The 14,242-nt window shown below is 39.4% G+C and overlaps 1 protein-coding gene across 1 annotated transcript; it reads left to right on the forward strand.

The window, feature by feature from the left end:
- Positions 1–2,546: 2,546 nt before the first annotated feature.
- LOC110520559 (aspartate aminotransferase, mitochondrial) lies at positions 2,547–12,443 on the forward strand. The gene is made up of 10 exons (XM_021597949.3): positions 2,547–2,763; positions 3,666–3,822; positions 4,007–4,135; positions 4,241–4,300; positions 4,440–4,601; positions 4,732–4,836; positions 9,428–9,578; positions 9,690–9,855; positions 9,947–10,097; positions 10,287–12,443. The coding sequence occupies exons 1-10, from the start codon at positions 2,684–2,686 to the stop codon at positions 10,407–10,409; spliced, it is 1,284 nt and encodes a 427-aa protein (XP_021453624.2). The 5' UTR covers positions 2,547–2,683; the 3' UTR covers positions 10,410–12,443.
- Positions 12,444–14,242: the final 1,799 nt, after the last annotated feature.

A 14,242-nucleotide genomic window follows, 5' to 3' on the forward strand; every position in this document is an offset into this window, starting at 1 on the left:
TTAGCTAAAAAGACTGGTAACCAGACAAGAGAATACTTGTATAAATTCCTAAATTTCCTCTATCAGTATTTCTGAAGCACGACTTCATATTTCTAGTAAAAATCCCCTCTAATTGTGTGCAGATGCTTTTAAAACAAGTTCAATAATTCAGCAGTAAAACTTCCCTCTCTCACAGCAGAGCTTGTAGAAATTCCTATCAATTAATAATCACTATTTAAATATTTAATTGAAAGCCATGTTTTGCAGGAAAAGACTGGCTTTTTTTATCCAATGTGCAATGCACAGAGATGAGCATTTGCGTTATGTTGTAGTAATTTCTATGAGATGCTTATTAACAGACCATATTAGTGTACTGTATATTTTTTAGTCAGAGTACTACCTCAATTTACTATCTGCATGGGCACCTCCCATCAAGGTCTCCTTTGGAAAGAGATATTCCAAATTCATGATGACCATGTTTATCTCCATATAGGTTTCACATGTAAGGATGTCAATGAAAAGAGTGAACAAAAGTAACAATCTATCATTAAGATTCACATAGACGTGTTTTAGCTTTGTTGAATGTGCAATCACCATCCTGATCTTAACTAATAACTGATATTATGACTAGATATCAGACACATGGAGAGGAGAACAAGGGAGAACAGTTGCATACATGAATATACCTTTCATTATTTAAACATATATTGTATGAAAGGAAACTTGGTGTTTTATTGATGTACTCTTTAAATATAGCTCCTGTGAATTAAATAACTAATCGAATGGATGTCTCTGCCTAGATTCCCTACAGTATATCCACTGAGTACCACACACACAAACACCAATACACACTCTGGTGACTAAGACATAAATACTGAACAAATTAGCCTTTTTGCTGTGCAGTATACTACAAAATAATGAATATCTGCATAGGAGGCTGCTGAGTGGAGAACAGCTCATAGTAATGGCTGGAATGGAGTTAATAGAATGGTATAAACTTGATATGTTCGATACCATTCCATGTATGCCATTCCAGCCATTAATATGGGCCCGTCCTCACCTTATTAAGGTGCCACCGGCCGGCTGCCTGTGATCTACACATGGATGGTCCTGTGAGTAAAACAAACAAGTTTGAAAAGCTTAATCTCAAGATGGTTTAAATAATGAAATACGTACATATGTACAGGGAAGGGGCAAGCTGATAGACAGATGTAGGCAATGCCCAATTAAAACAAAACCATATTGGGAACATTTTGAGGCCTGGCCCAATTCCAGTGATAATCACTGAACCGGCACTGGACAACTAACAAACTGTAAATTAAGTCAATAATGTTATCTAACACTGACAACATGCCATCAGCACATGACAGAGGTATTTCTAAGCATCCCACTGCAGCGTTGATAATTGCACACAGACAAACCAGTCTTTATCCTAAGGGACTATCCTCCCACAAACCCATAATGCAATATAATACATTTGCTATGGACTTAGGCCATCCCAACACATAGCTTCCTGTGTGGTGAGATACAAGATCCAAAATAATATTGGTGCCGTACAAAGGCAACAAGGAAATCCAATAATATAACAGGAGTAGTCTATATTCTCTCAACTTCAATTATGTTTACACATTCATTGATTGTGGTATCAGAGCATTTCACTGCTATACTTACTAAAATCCATTCCATTTTCCACACAGATTGTAGATGACAATATTAAAATGGCCTTTTCATCAGACTTGCTGTTTCAATCAGAGAGGAAAGGCAGACTAATATAGAAGCAGACAGGAGAGGAAGTCGTTTGGGTGATGGTAAGCTAGAAATACAAGATGGGGGAAGAAAGGGAGAGGCTTCTCGGAGATAGAAGTACACTTACTCTTGCTTCACTAACCCTAAATCACACCTCACTTTTGCTATACACAGCGGAATGCACTTAGTCCTTCCTGCATGAAAATGTTATCTGCAATTTCATCACTCAGTCATAGAAAAAGTCCACCGAACATCTCTCCCTTGACTTGAGAGAATCTCTAAATTTATTGCATTTACAAACATTCCCACACATCTATTTCACAGTTATAAACGATGGACTAATATTGCATCTAATATTCTAGATCATAAGGATAATTTTTTTTGTTTTAAAATGGAGTGATAAAGCACTGAAAGACACTGCAATGACTGGACATGGTAAGCTACAGTAACCATTTGCATGCATTGGTAGAAAACTTATTTTTCAATGGTAACACTTTAAGTGAATGCAACCAACAAATAAAGCATTCCAGGTAAGGCTGTGCATGCTTGATTGCCGTTGGGACTGTGGTCTGTATAACCTAATCAATCTTTGAATGTGACATATTTAATGACAATAAAGAGCTGATTATCAACTTATTTAAGATGTCAACATTTACAGTAAGTACACTGGGTGGGCTAATAAATACAATAGCATTTACAAACCCGTATGGGCTGTGGAATCTTCTGCATGGAGACCATGTATTTGATAAACTACTATGGGGCTGTATTGCTACCAAGTGGCCAATAATATGTATCACATGCTACTCCCAAACCTACAGTGCACTCAAAAAGACTGAACTCTTCTTCGTGGCGCTGTTGAGCACGTGGGGGTGTGCTGCAATTGACAGCAGAGCTACATAGTACAGTTTGTGGGAACTCAGGAGACGGTTTTCCGTGCGTGTTGTGTTGAGTACCAGCAATGGCCCTGTTGAAATCTAGCAAGATCGTTTCTACCGTCGGTGTACACCCTCCATTGGGTGTGCTCTCCATTCGTGCCAGGTAAAATGTGCTCCGAGAGTACTTACTACTTTATTGACTAGCTACCACGTTAGCTGACAGCCATAGACAACTAGTCAGTGCAGAGCTAGCTAGCAGACGAACGACCCCTTGTATTTTCCCTCAAAGGGAGCAGGTTGGTTGCTAGCTATCTCAAGACAAATGGACAACTAGCATGTTAGCTAGTTGGTTTTTGCAGCCATTTTCGGGTAATTAGCAAAGTAGCCAATGATATAACGTTAGGTAACTGATTTCATAGGCTTTGTGTGGCTGGTTGGCTATTTGCAACCAAGGTTGTTCAGTAGCTAGCTGCCAAGCTAACCTAACGTTACTTAACTAGGATACAACGATGTGTTTTGGCAGCTAACTGGTAACCAGATAGCCACAGCTATAGTAGCTACATGCAGTTGGATGAGTTGAAACAGCTTTAGCACTGTTAGAAATATTTGACTTTAATGTGTAGCAAACTAACAAGGTCACAAAACACTAACGAGCTTAGCTGGGCATGTAGTGCTTTTCCCTCTCCACATGACTGGTCAAGCATGTTTCATTACTGTACTGCTGGTGACTGGCTGACCACTGAAAGAAAGATAGGCCCATCAACTGAAGCCATTGATGCAATAAATTATGATATAAGTGTATGACAGAATGTCATCCTTGCAACATTAGTGGTTGGTTGTTGCTGCCACATGCATGCTGCCACATCCAACATTCCTGTGTGTGAAAGCAGACTAGTTTAATCAACTTCAGACTGTTAGGGGATTATCACCTAATTTGGATCAAATCCTACTTAGTGCAAAGGCATCAGACTACTTAATCGGGTGTAAATTGAGTTGATGCAAGTCTGTAATTGACCCTTTCTATCTTCTACGGGATGGTTCAATCTCCTTCCCCAACTGTCTCAGCTCATGGTGGTCCGAGGTGCAGATGGGTCCCCCTGACCCCATCCTGGGGGTGTCAGAGGCCTACAAGCGTGACACCAACCCTAAGAAGATGAATCTGGGTGTAGGAGCATACCGTGATGACCAGGGCAAACCATATGTCCTCAGCTGTGTTCGCAAGGTGTGTAATCACTGCTTGATGATGATGATGACGACTCTCATTATAAACCTTAAAACATGAGAAACAACCAAATTTTATGAGAGACTATAAGTTAAAAAGAAAAAAAAAAAGCCTAGCTGCTTACAATCACTTGGACACAGAGAACAACAGACTTTGGCTGGACATTTACCCTCTGTATTCTTAGGCTGAAGCTCAGATTGCTGCAAAGAAGCTGGACAAAGAATACCTGGCTATTGGTGGTCTGGGGGACTTTACCAAAGCATGCGCCAAGCTGGCTTTGGGAGACAACAATGAGGTTACCAAGAGTGGCAGGGTAAGTTGAGCCTTTCCTAGAACCTCAGACATCCTGATTCCACATTCTACAGCACAGCTTTAGAAGCCTTATTTTGACCGTTTGTTGTTTATTCCTTGTTCCCAGAACATCACTGTCCAAACAATTTCTGGAACTGGGTCCTTGAGAATCGGAGCCAACTTCCTGGTAAGAGCCCTGATCCTTTTGCTTTTAAAAAAAAAATGTATTTTTTATTTTTTTTACAAATCCAACCTTCATCATGAATGCTAATGAATGAAAGTCTCTTCTTTTCCCCACTGTCTTTGTTCCTGCTCCCCTCCCTCAGTCCCGTTTCCATACAGAGGCCCGGGATGTGTACCTGCCCAAGCCCTCCTGGGGGAACCATACACCCATCTTCAGAGATGCTGGGATGCAACTGAAGGCCTACACCTACTATGACCCAAAGACCTGTGGCTTTGACTTCCAGGGAGCCCTGAATGACATCTCTGTAAGACATGGCACAGAAGCCTAATCATCCCCTACCAATGTGTACACATTGTACTCTCCCTATCAATGTGTACTTAAAGTAACTGCTGGATTATAGATGAACAAATGTGTTATTGTTTCCTCTTATTCAGAAAATACCTGAGAAAAGTATCATCATGCTTCATGCCTGTGCCCACAACCCCACAGGAGTGGACCCTCGGCCAGAGCAGTGGAAGGAGATTGCTAACCTGGTGAAGGTAAACGCAACTGAATATAAAGTGAAAAAGTAGTAGGGTCGTTCCATGAAATGAGTGCCTTTTGCGTCCCTTTGATATTTTAGGTAGAAATTGTGCACAAATATTGAATTTGAGAAGCCTGTTATATTAAATGAAGTGCCCTTTTTAATATAGACAACATGAAAACAAACAAACCTGTCCCTAATTTTAAGGTCAACCCTGTTAAATGAACTGAACTCTCCTTTTAATATGGTAAAACTATTCCTTTAAAAAATTGTTTTAAAAGATACTTGAACATCTGTTAGTCAAATCATAGTGTAAAAGCAGGTGAGCTGATTCTACTCTTTTTGGCCATTTTCTGTTTTTTTTGTGGAGGGAAACTGAACGGGTCGAGAATAACACATCAACCCTGTTACCCATAGATTAACAGGCTAGAAATGTTTTTTAACAATCATTTTTGGGTGATGAAGCTTGCATTCATTTGCCCCTCTCTGTTGTACACAAGCAGCTTCTATTCCCCTTGTCACAAGGGGATTTATGGCTGATATTTAAGATTAAACGTCAACCCTGTTACAGTTTTAGGGGGTGGGCATGGCAATGGGTGCGGCTGGCCCATTGACGCTGCTGAATTTTAGAACACATTTTAGAGGCCCCTATCTTGGCTGTGTAGAATATTTAGCATTTTAAAATCCATTTCCTGCAATGCGACATTTCTCCATAGAGCGGCAATTCTTAATTTTGCAGTTTTAAAGCTAATTTCCTGCAATTTTATTAATTTTTCAATGGCTATTGCTGTTCTTTTGCTTAAACATAAAACAAAATCAATACGGCTACGGAGAATTTTCCATTCTCCCTGACTGTCTAGATTTTAATTTGGTGATTGTTAGTTCTCAAAGATTATATTATTAAAAATATTATAGGTCATAATCTTTTCTACATACTTTATATCTGGTTTTAGTCGTTTTAAGTTTACACTGAAATGTGTTTTTTATTATGTTGAACATGTGCTCTTTATGACAATGTTAAGATTAGGTGAAACAAATGTTTTCTACTACAAAAAAATGTATTAAATTGGTGGAACGACCCAGTAGCCAGATGAAACCTAATTATCCACCAACCAGGCCAAAATACAGTGCCTTCAGATAGTATTCATACCCCTTGACTGAATCCAAATTTTGTTGTTAAACTGAATTTAAAATGGATTCAATATTTTACAAAATTCTCACCCATCTACATTCAATACCCCTTAACGACAAAGTTAAAATGTTTTTAGACATTTTTACAAATTTATTGAAAATGAAATACAAATATCTAATTTACATAAGTATTCACACCTTGACATGTTAGTCACCTTTGGCAGCGATCAGTGCTTTTTGAGGTCAGTTCGATTATTTAAAAAAATGATCACGGATTTAGATAATTTAGGTTGAATGCTGTAACAACACAATTAATAAAACTCCCATGATGATAGTGACTGCTCTTTACTGCTTAACATATTTCAGTTGTGTGTATTACATTTGGTTATTTATTTCATTCCAAGTCATCATCTCATCTCTAGAGCTGCTGCATATGCTGTCTGACAAAGTCGCTATTTTGTAGTTCTTCAAACTAAATAAAGCATACTTTTATGACTGCTGAATAACAGCTATCAATCACTTAGATCATGTATTTTCAGGTAGAGCAGGGTTCGCGGAAGTTGCTTGAGGTGCTTAAATGCCGGGCAAATGTAGATTCAACCCTGCCTGCAGGATATAGATTTTTATGAATGGTTTTGCCAGACCCATCCAGGGATGTAGTAGAGGATAAATTCCGCTTACGCACCTTTTTATTTGTGAAATAGCATTTACTCGCATTTCTTTATTTAATTTTCATTTACTCACTTCTATTGCGTTCCCAGCGTTGAGCAACGCTCAGAAGGATTCTTGATCTGAGTTCTAATCGTGCTTACCTTGGTGAACGAGTGGAATCATAAATGATTCATGTATGCTCGTTATGTTTCCTGCTCCCCCGGACAGTGGTTTTTGTAGTTAAAAAAAAAAACTTCCCTCGCCTCCTGCCATGTCAACAGACATCCCACAAAAACAAAAAAAACTCACTCTCTGAGAATGAGTGTACAACTGGTAAGTAGTCGATGATATTTCATTCCGATGTCTAGCTGGCTAGGTAGGTAAGGGCTCTGGCTGTTAGCAAGTTAGCTAGCTATAACTAGCTGGCTAGAAGGATGAAGTTAGAAGCTAACGTTGAACGGAGCCTGACCTCAGCAGGAGCAGTTGAATGAAATTAAGCTAGCTATAATCAAAAGATTGGCTAGTATACATTCTCATAACAAAATACCTTTTCTTTACAATGAGTAGTGAGACAGACAGTGGTGAGTCAGGCTGAAGGAGGCAAAGGAGATTTTTTTTATTTTATTTATTTTACCTTTATTTACTAGGCAAGTCAGTTAAGAACAAATTCTTATTTTCAATGACGGCCTAGGAACAGTGGGTTAACTAGCTGTTCAGGGGCAGAACGACATATTTGTACCTTGTCAGCTCGGGGGTTTGAACTTGCAACCTTCCGGTTACTAGTCCAACGCTCTAACCACTAGGCTACCCATACACAGAGAGAGGAAACATTGAAGCAAGCAGGCAGAGAGGTTAGTAGTACGATGGTTCCCCAACTCGGGGTCTGGGCCTCATGTGTTGTCCCCATTTGAAATAGTGTCCCCTGAGAGAATCTTTAATTTTATCAAACACAATAACATTTTTCTCTTCAAATGGGCATTGAATACATTCTATAGTTAACTAAGGTCCTTTTACACTGTCAGAATTCACTTTCATGTCATGTTGGGACAGCCTGGGGGACCTAAAATGTAGTGAAATATTAAGAGGATTTAAATATAAAGAAATGTAATATCTACACTGAACAAAAATATAAACACAATAATTTCAAAGATTTTACTGAGTTACAGTTCATATAAGGAAATCAGTCAACATCTTCAGTACTGACTTACCACTCATGTATGTAGTGAAACATATTGAGTAGAACTTGTAAGGTAGTGATGAATAATAGTAAGTTAGTGTTTTTTTTTCATGGGGTTGTGGCGATATACTGCCATCTTGTGGCGACTAGAAACAATTGCGTATAGAAACTATTGCAAATTGATGGTCCTTGAAAATAAATATTAGTGCTTGAAAAAGTACTTAAGACCTTGACTTGCCACTGTCTGTACAAACCCTGGTTAGCGATAGATTAGGAAGCAACAGCTGCTCTCTCTATCCCCTCACGATCGTGCATTCTTCTGCCTCTTCCGTAGCAGGCATAAAAGAAACACAGACCGGACAAGTAGATATGCAGTGGATTATGGTCATTGTAGTTAATTACCACGTTTTATACACTAAACCATAGAATATTGCCCTGTTGGAAACAACTCCCTACTACATCGCACAGTTCAGGCTGCATCTGATTTATCTCCAGAGGAACTGCAATGTGCGCATTGAGCTCACAGGGAAAAAAAACAGAACGAAATGGAATTCAAATCATTTAACCGACATTTGGTCAATTAGTTGTTTAAAAACTGAAAAAATTACAGAAATTTAAGTCAATTGCTCAGCACTAGCAGATTACAGCTGTGAGTCTCTAAGAGCTTTACACACCTGGATTGTACAATATTTGCACATTATTCTTTTAAAATTTCTGTCAAGTTGGTGGTTGATCACTGTTAGACGGCCATTTTCAAGTCTTGCCATAGATTTGCAAGTAGATTTAAGTCAAAACTGTAACTATGGCACTCAGGAACGTTCAATGTCATCTTGATGAGCAACTCTATTGTATATTTTGGCATTTATGTTTTGGTTTATTGTCCTGCTGAAAAGTGAATTTGTCTCCCAGTGTCTGTTGGAAAGCAGACTGAGACAGGTTTCCCTGTAGGATTTTGGCTGTACTTAGCCCTATTCTGTTTCTTTTTATTTAAAAAAAAAATCCCTAGTTCTTGACAAGCATATCCATAACATGATGCAGCCACCACCATGCTTGAATATATGAGGAGTGGTAATCAGTGATGTGCTGTGTTTGGATTTGCCCCAAACATAACTCTTTGTATTCAGGTCATAAAGTTCATTTGTTTGCCACATTTTTTCAGTTTTATTATAGTCCCTTATTGCAAACAGGATGCATGTTTTGGAATGTTTTTATTTTGTATAGGCATCCTTCTTTTCACTGTAATTTAGATTAGTATTTAGATTAGTATAGGCAGTTAACCCACTGTTCCTAGGCTGTCATTGAACATAAGAATTTGTTCTTAACGGACCTGCCTAGTTAAATAAAGGTAAAATAAAAAAATGTGGAGTAACTACAATGTTGTTGATCCATCCTTAGTTTTCTCCTGTCACAGCCATTAAACTCTGTTCTAATGGCCTCTTGGTGAAATCCCTGAGTGGTGTCCTTCCTCTCCTTAGGAAGGACGCCTCTATCTTTGTAGTGACTGAATGTATTGATACACCATCCAAAGTGTAATTAATAACTGCTCAAAGGGATATTCAAAGTTGTTTGTTTTATTTTTAAAGTCCAGGGCTGTGAATACTTTCTGAAGGTACTGTACATAACAAGTTCTCATGTTTTTCTCTTCCAGAAAAGGAACCTCCTAGTGTTCTTTGACATGGCCTACCAGGGCTTTGCCAGTGGTGATATTGACCGTGATGCCTGGGCTGTCCGTTATTTCATTGAGCAAGGCCACAACATTGTGCTCTCTCAGTCCTTTGCTAAGAACATGGGTCTCTATGGTGAGTTATGATAATTGCATTGGTCAAATTTGAGGATAATGTTTTGGGGGAAACAAAATACCATATTTATTATTTAAGCTAAGCTTGTGTGGTGGTGTGTGATGTCTTCAGGTGAGCGTGTTGGGGGCTTCACTGTCGTGTGTAAGGATGCTGAGGAGGCCAAGCGTGTGGAGTCCCAGCTGAAGATCCTCATTCGGCCCATCTACTCCAACCCTCCCATGAACGGGGCGCGCATCGCTGCCACCATCCTCAATACACCAGACCTGTACAAAGAGTGGTGAGTAAGTCATCCACGAAGTGTCATATTTCAATTGCCGCATAGCCAACATGATACGGGCCCAGTTGAGTGACAGCTCTTCTCTCCCTAGGCTGGGGGAGGTGCATGGCATGGCTAACCGCATCATCACAATGAGGGAGCTGTTAGTGGCCAACCTGAAGAAGGAGGGCTCCACTCAGAACTGGCAGCACGTCATTGACCAGATTGGCATGTTCTGCTTCACAGGGCTGAAGCCTGAACAGGTAGAGTAACTTGCTGAGACTCTACACTGTCTCATAATATAGTATGTGGTTTCCATTGGGTTACTTACTGGTAAGGAATCATTGGATGAAACATTGAACGTGGCTATACTTATAAGTATCTGTCTAGATATTAAATAGCTTAAAATGCAGTTGATGAGTCGTAATGAGTAACTATTCCAACTTGTGCAGGTGGCGCGCCTCACAAAGGAGTTCTCCGTCTACATGACAAAGGATGGGCGTATCTCCATGGCTGGCGTCACCTCTGGCAATGTGGGTTACCTTGCACAAGGTATCCATGCAGTGACCAAGTGAGATGGCTAACCAGGAGTCACACCGTAGTCACCACCAGAGGAAGGAGGGGCGGTAGCTTCAGACAGGAAAATCAAAACAACTTATGTAAATGAACCCTCTCCTCTGCTTTCCTTTAGGGAAAGAATCAAACGTAATAAGATACCATAGGGTTATTTTATTTTGAATTTTCTGTTGGCATTGTCTAGATATTGTATGTTGGACTTTCTGTGACTAGGTTTTTAATGTGCGGTTCCCTGAAAAAATATTCATGGAATTCTTGAATCTTTTTTTTTACCCTCCCTCAGACATGCATGCTGTGGTCATGAGCTCAAAATATCTTGTGTAAGTCATACTTGACAATGAAAACTAACAAGCACAATATCACTGTTTGGAATCATGTCTTATATTGCAGCATGTCCTCTTACTTGGCCTGAGCACACCCTGTATCTAAGAACTGTGCTCAACTATTGGCTGTGATATGGAACACCAAAGTAATAATGGTTAAGACATTTTTCTAGAAAATTCTTTACTAAAAATACTGTCTCTTTAAGGTAATTGTATTGAAATGTGCGTCTAATTTATTAAGGATTAATTTACAAAACCTTTTTCAAAAAAGATGTCAGGTGCTGCAAACCTTTGTTTAAACTTTAATGCCAGTGAAACCTTTCTAGGTGATGGTACTGGGGTCATGGCACTTGTTTTATGTGGGATGATATGTGCTGCATGGAGTCCCTGGTTGTGATGATCCGCCAGCCACAATGTGTGTTAAGGATGTTATTTTGCTGTGTAACGGAAGTGCACTGTCTAACAATCAACATCTGCCACATCTCCCATTGATACTGTACCATTTAATCAAACAGATTATTTATATACACTACCGTTCAAAAGTTTTTTTTTTGTCCACTAAAATATCATCAAATTGATCAGACATACAATGTAGACATTGTTAGGGTTGTAAATAACTACTGTAGCTGGAAACGGCTGATTTTTAATGGGATATCTACATAGGTGTACAGAGGTCCATTATCAGCAACCATTACTCCTGTGCTCCAATGGCACGTTGTTAGCTAATCCAAGTTTATAATTTTAAAAGGCTAGTTGATCATTAGAAAACCCTTTTGCAATTATGTTAGCACAGCTGAAAACTGTTCTGATTTTAAAGAAGTATTAAAACTGGCCACAAGGACATTTCTAAGTGAGCCCAAACTTTTGAACGGTAGTGTGTGTAATATATGCTGTATACTGTATGAACTCTTGACTCTCAATTTCAGGAGCATGAAAGGTGTTTTGTTGCTTGCACATTGCCGTTTACTCCCATGCCCCCTGATTTTCAGTGGTGCACTGCCCTCTGACTTTCAGTAGTGTACTGTACATCACAGGCTGCTGGTGGCACCTTAATTGGTGAGGACGGGCTCATAGTCATCACTAGAACAGAATAAATGAAATGATATCGAATGCAGCAAACACAAGTTTTCTATGTTTGATTCCATTTCATTCACTCCATTCCAGCCATTATTATGAGCCGTCCTCCCCTCAGCAGCCTCCTGTGGTGTATGTTTCTGAGGGGCCATGGAAAGCACAGCTCAGGTGCCCTGTAACACACTTTCCCTCAAAGCCAAGCACTGGTTTTTACTTTGTGTTGTGAAAGAACAAGATTAATGGTGGACTCCACCTTGTACATTATGGAATGCAGGGTCACAAATGTTCTAAAGCATGTCCGTAGAAGCTTTAAATGGGTTTTCAACCACCTGCTCTGAGGTTCCAGGACTCTGACACCATGTGGTCTCAGGAGTTAGAATTATTTTATTTTGCACATTAGGTGGAAGCATCTGTTTCTGTTCCGAATAGACACAGATTTTTAACTACTGTACCCCTGATCTTTTTCTGGCCAACATCACTATCCACATCTGTTTCATAGATTCATTAAACCGACGTTAATTTGAATGGTACAAATCTGATCATCGTGATTGTGCACTGTAATCTTCAGAGTTTCTCAGATTTCGGTAATGTCAGACCAGTGTAAGTTCTCTGTAAAATAAAAATGGTTACACAGTTTGTGTAAATGTCAGATTCTTCCTTTTCAGCAATGATTCAAGCACAAAGTGAACTGTATTAGTGAGAAGGTGAACTTGTCTTACCATAGTCGGGTAGGCAAAAGGATAAGGTGCTTTAGGCCTAATACTTTTGAACTAAATACTACACACATTCGGCTACATTTACTTTCCATGATGTGCTATGTAGGCCTACTGTTGATGTGGTTATTGCGCCCTCTGCCTTTAATTAGGTGACTACGCTAAACCACTGAAGTAAATCTTTGTGTACTGTAGAGTCAGTAGTCACTACAGTGCATATGAAGAAATAGGCCAAAATATCTAATGGCTTTTCATAATAACCATGAGTTACGCTTAATTTTTGGGGACTAATGTTAAAGGTGACAGGACCCAGGCGAGGCCTCGGTCTGCAAATAGTGGAATTCTGGTGATGTGAGCTCTGCTCCGGGTAAGATTATTGCCAGAAACCTAGCACAAAGGCCGGAAGATGGCGAATGCATGCAGCTGATTATACACACTTCTACACTTCCCGTGGACCAGTTCATACATGACACATTCTCCATTCAGGCTGCAAAGGCGTTGATTTCCTCCTTAACTCGATTTAATGGCAAGAAGGTGGAGAAAAAAACAGAAATATGAGGACGACGAGCACGCAGATGTGTTTCCCTGAGGGGGTTTCTGACAGTTTGTGCAGAAATTCTTTGGTTGTGCAAACCCATCAGCTGTCAGGGTGGCTGTTCGCAGATGATCCCACAAGTGAAGAAGCCGGATGTGGAGGTCCTGGACTGGCGTGGTTACACATGTACAGTTCTGTGGCTGGTTGAACGTACGGCCAAATTCTCTAAAACAACCTTGGAGGCGGCTTATGGTAGAGAAATCAACATTCAGCTCTGGTGGACATTCCTGCAGTCAGCATGCCAATTGCACGCTCCCTCAAAACTTGAGACATCTGTGGCATTGTGTTGTGTGACAAAACTGCACATTTTAGAGTGGCCTTTTATTGTCCCCCGCACAAGGTGCACCTGTGTAATAATCATGCTGTTTAATCAGCTTCTTGATATGCCACTGTCAGGTGGATGGATTATCTTGGCAAAGGAGAAATGCTCACTAACAGGAATGTAGACAAATTTGTGCACGAAATAAGCTTTTTTGCATATGGAACATTTCTGGGATCTTTTATTTCAGCTCATGAAACATGGGACCAACACTTTACATGCTGTGTTTTTGTTCATTATATATGACATAAGCTTAATTTGCTGTAACACTGATACTGTATGCCTAACCTATGTTATTAAAAATAGACAAGTAAATTGTACTGTAGGCCTATGTGCAACAGGTTGAAGTGGCAAGTAATAAAATAGTTGACATTCTGTTTTTCTTTGAGAAAGCTGTTCTTATTTGTATTTGAATTTATTAGGGATCCCTCTTCCTGGGGTCCAGACACATTAAGGCACTTACATTACATATAAAACAAAAGATAAAGCTTTGTATAAGTAACTTCCCATGTGACTTCTTTGTAAACCACAAATTCTAAGAGGATATTCAATTATAATATTTTATTTCTGAGCAGTGAATGATCCAGTTCTTTATGTCATTATATAGAAATATCCCACTGTTATGTCTGAAAGGGTGATGCATTTTATGGCTCTCTTTTCCAATGAAAAGCATTTTGGTGTTATTACATAATATAGTAATGGAGAGTATTTATTTGTACTACGTGTCTTTAGAAAATTTTGTAAGAATCCTGCAAAATAACATTTATCCCATGTGTTATCCCCTATGACGCATAGTAGGAGTTTTTCT

The sequence above is a fragment of the Oncorhynchus mykiss genome, chromosome 1 (assembly GCF_057628025.1).
Source record: "Oncorhynchus mykiss isolate SJ-2025 chromosome 1, ASM5762802v1, whole genome shotgun sequence".
NCBI lineage: Eukaryota > Metazoa > Chordata > Actinopteri > Salmoniformes > Salmonidae > Oncorhynchus > Oncorhynchus mykiss.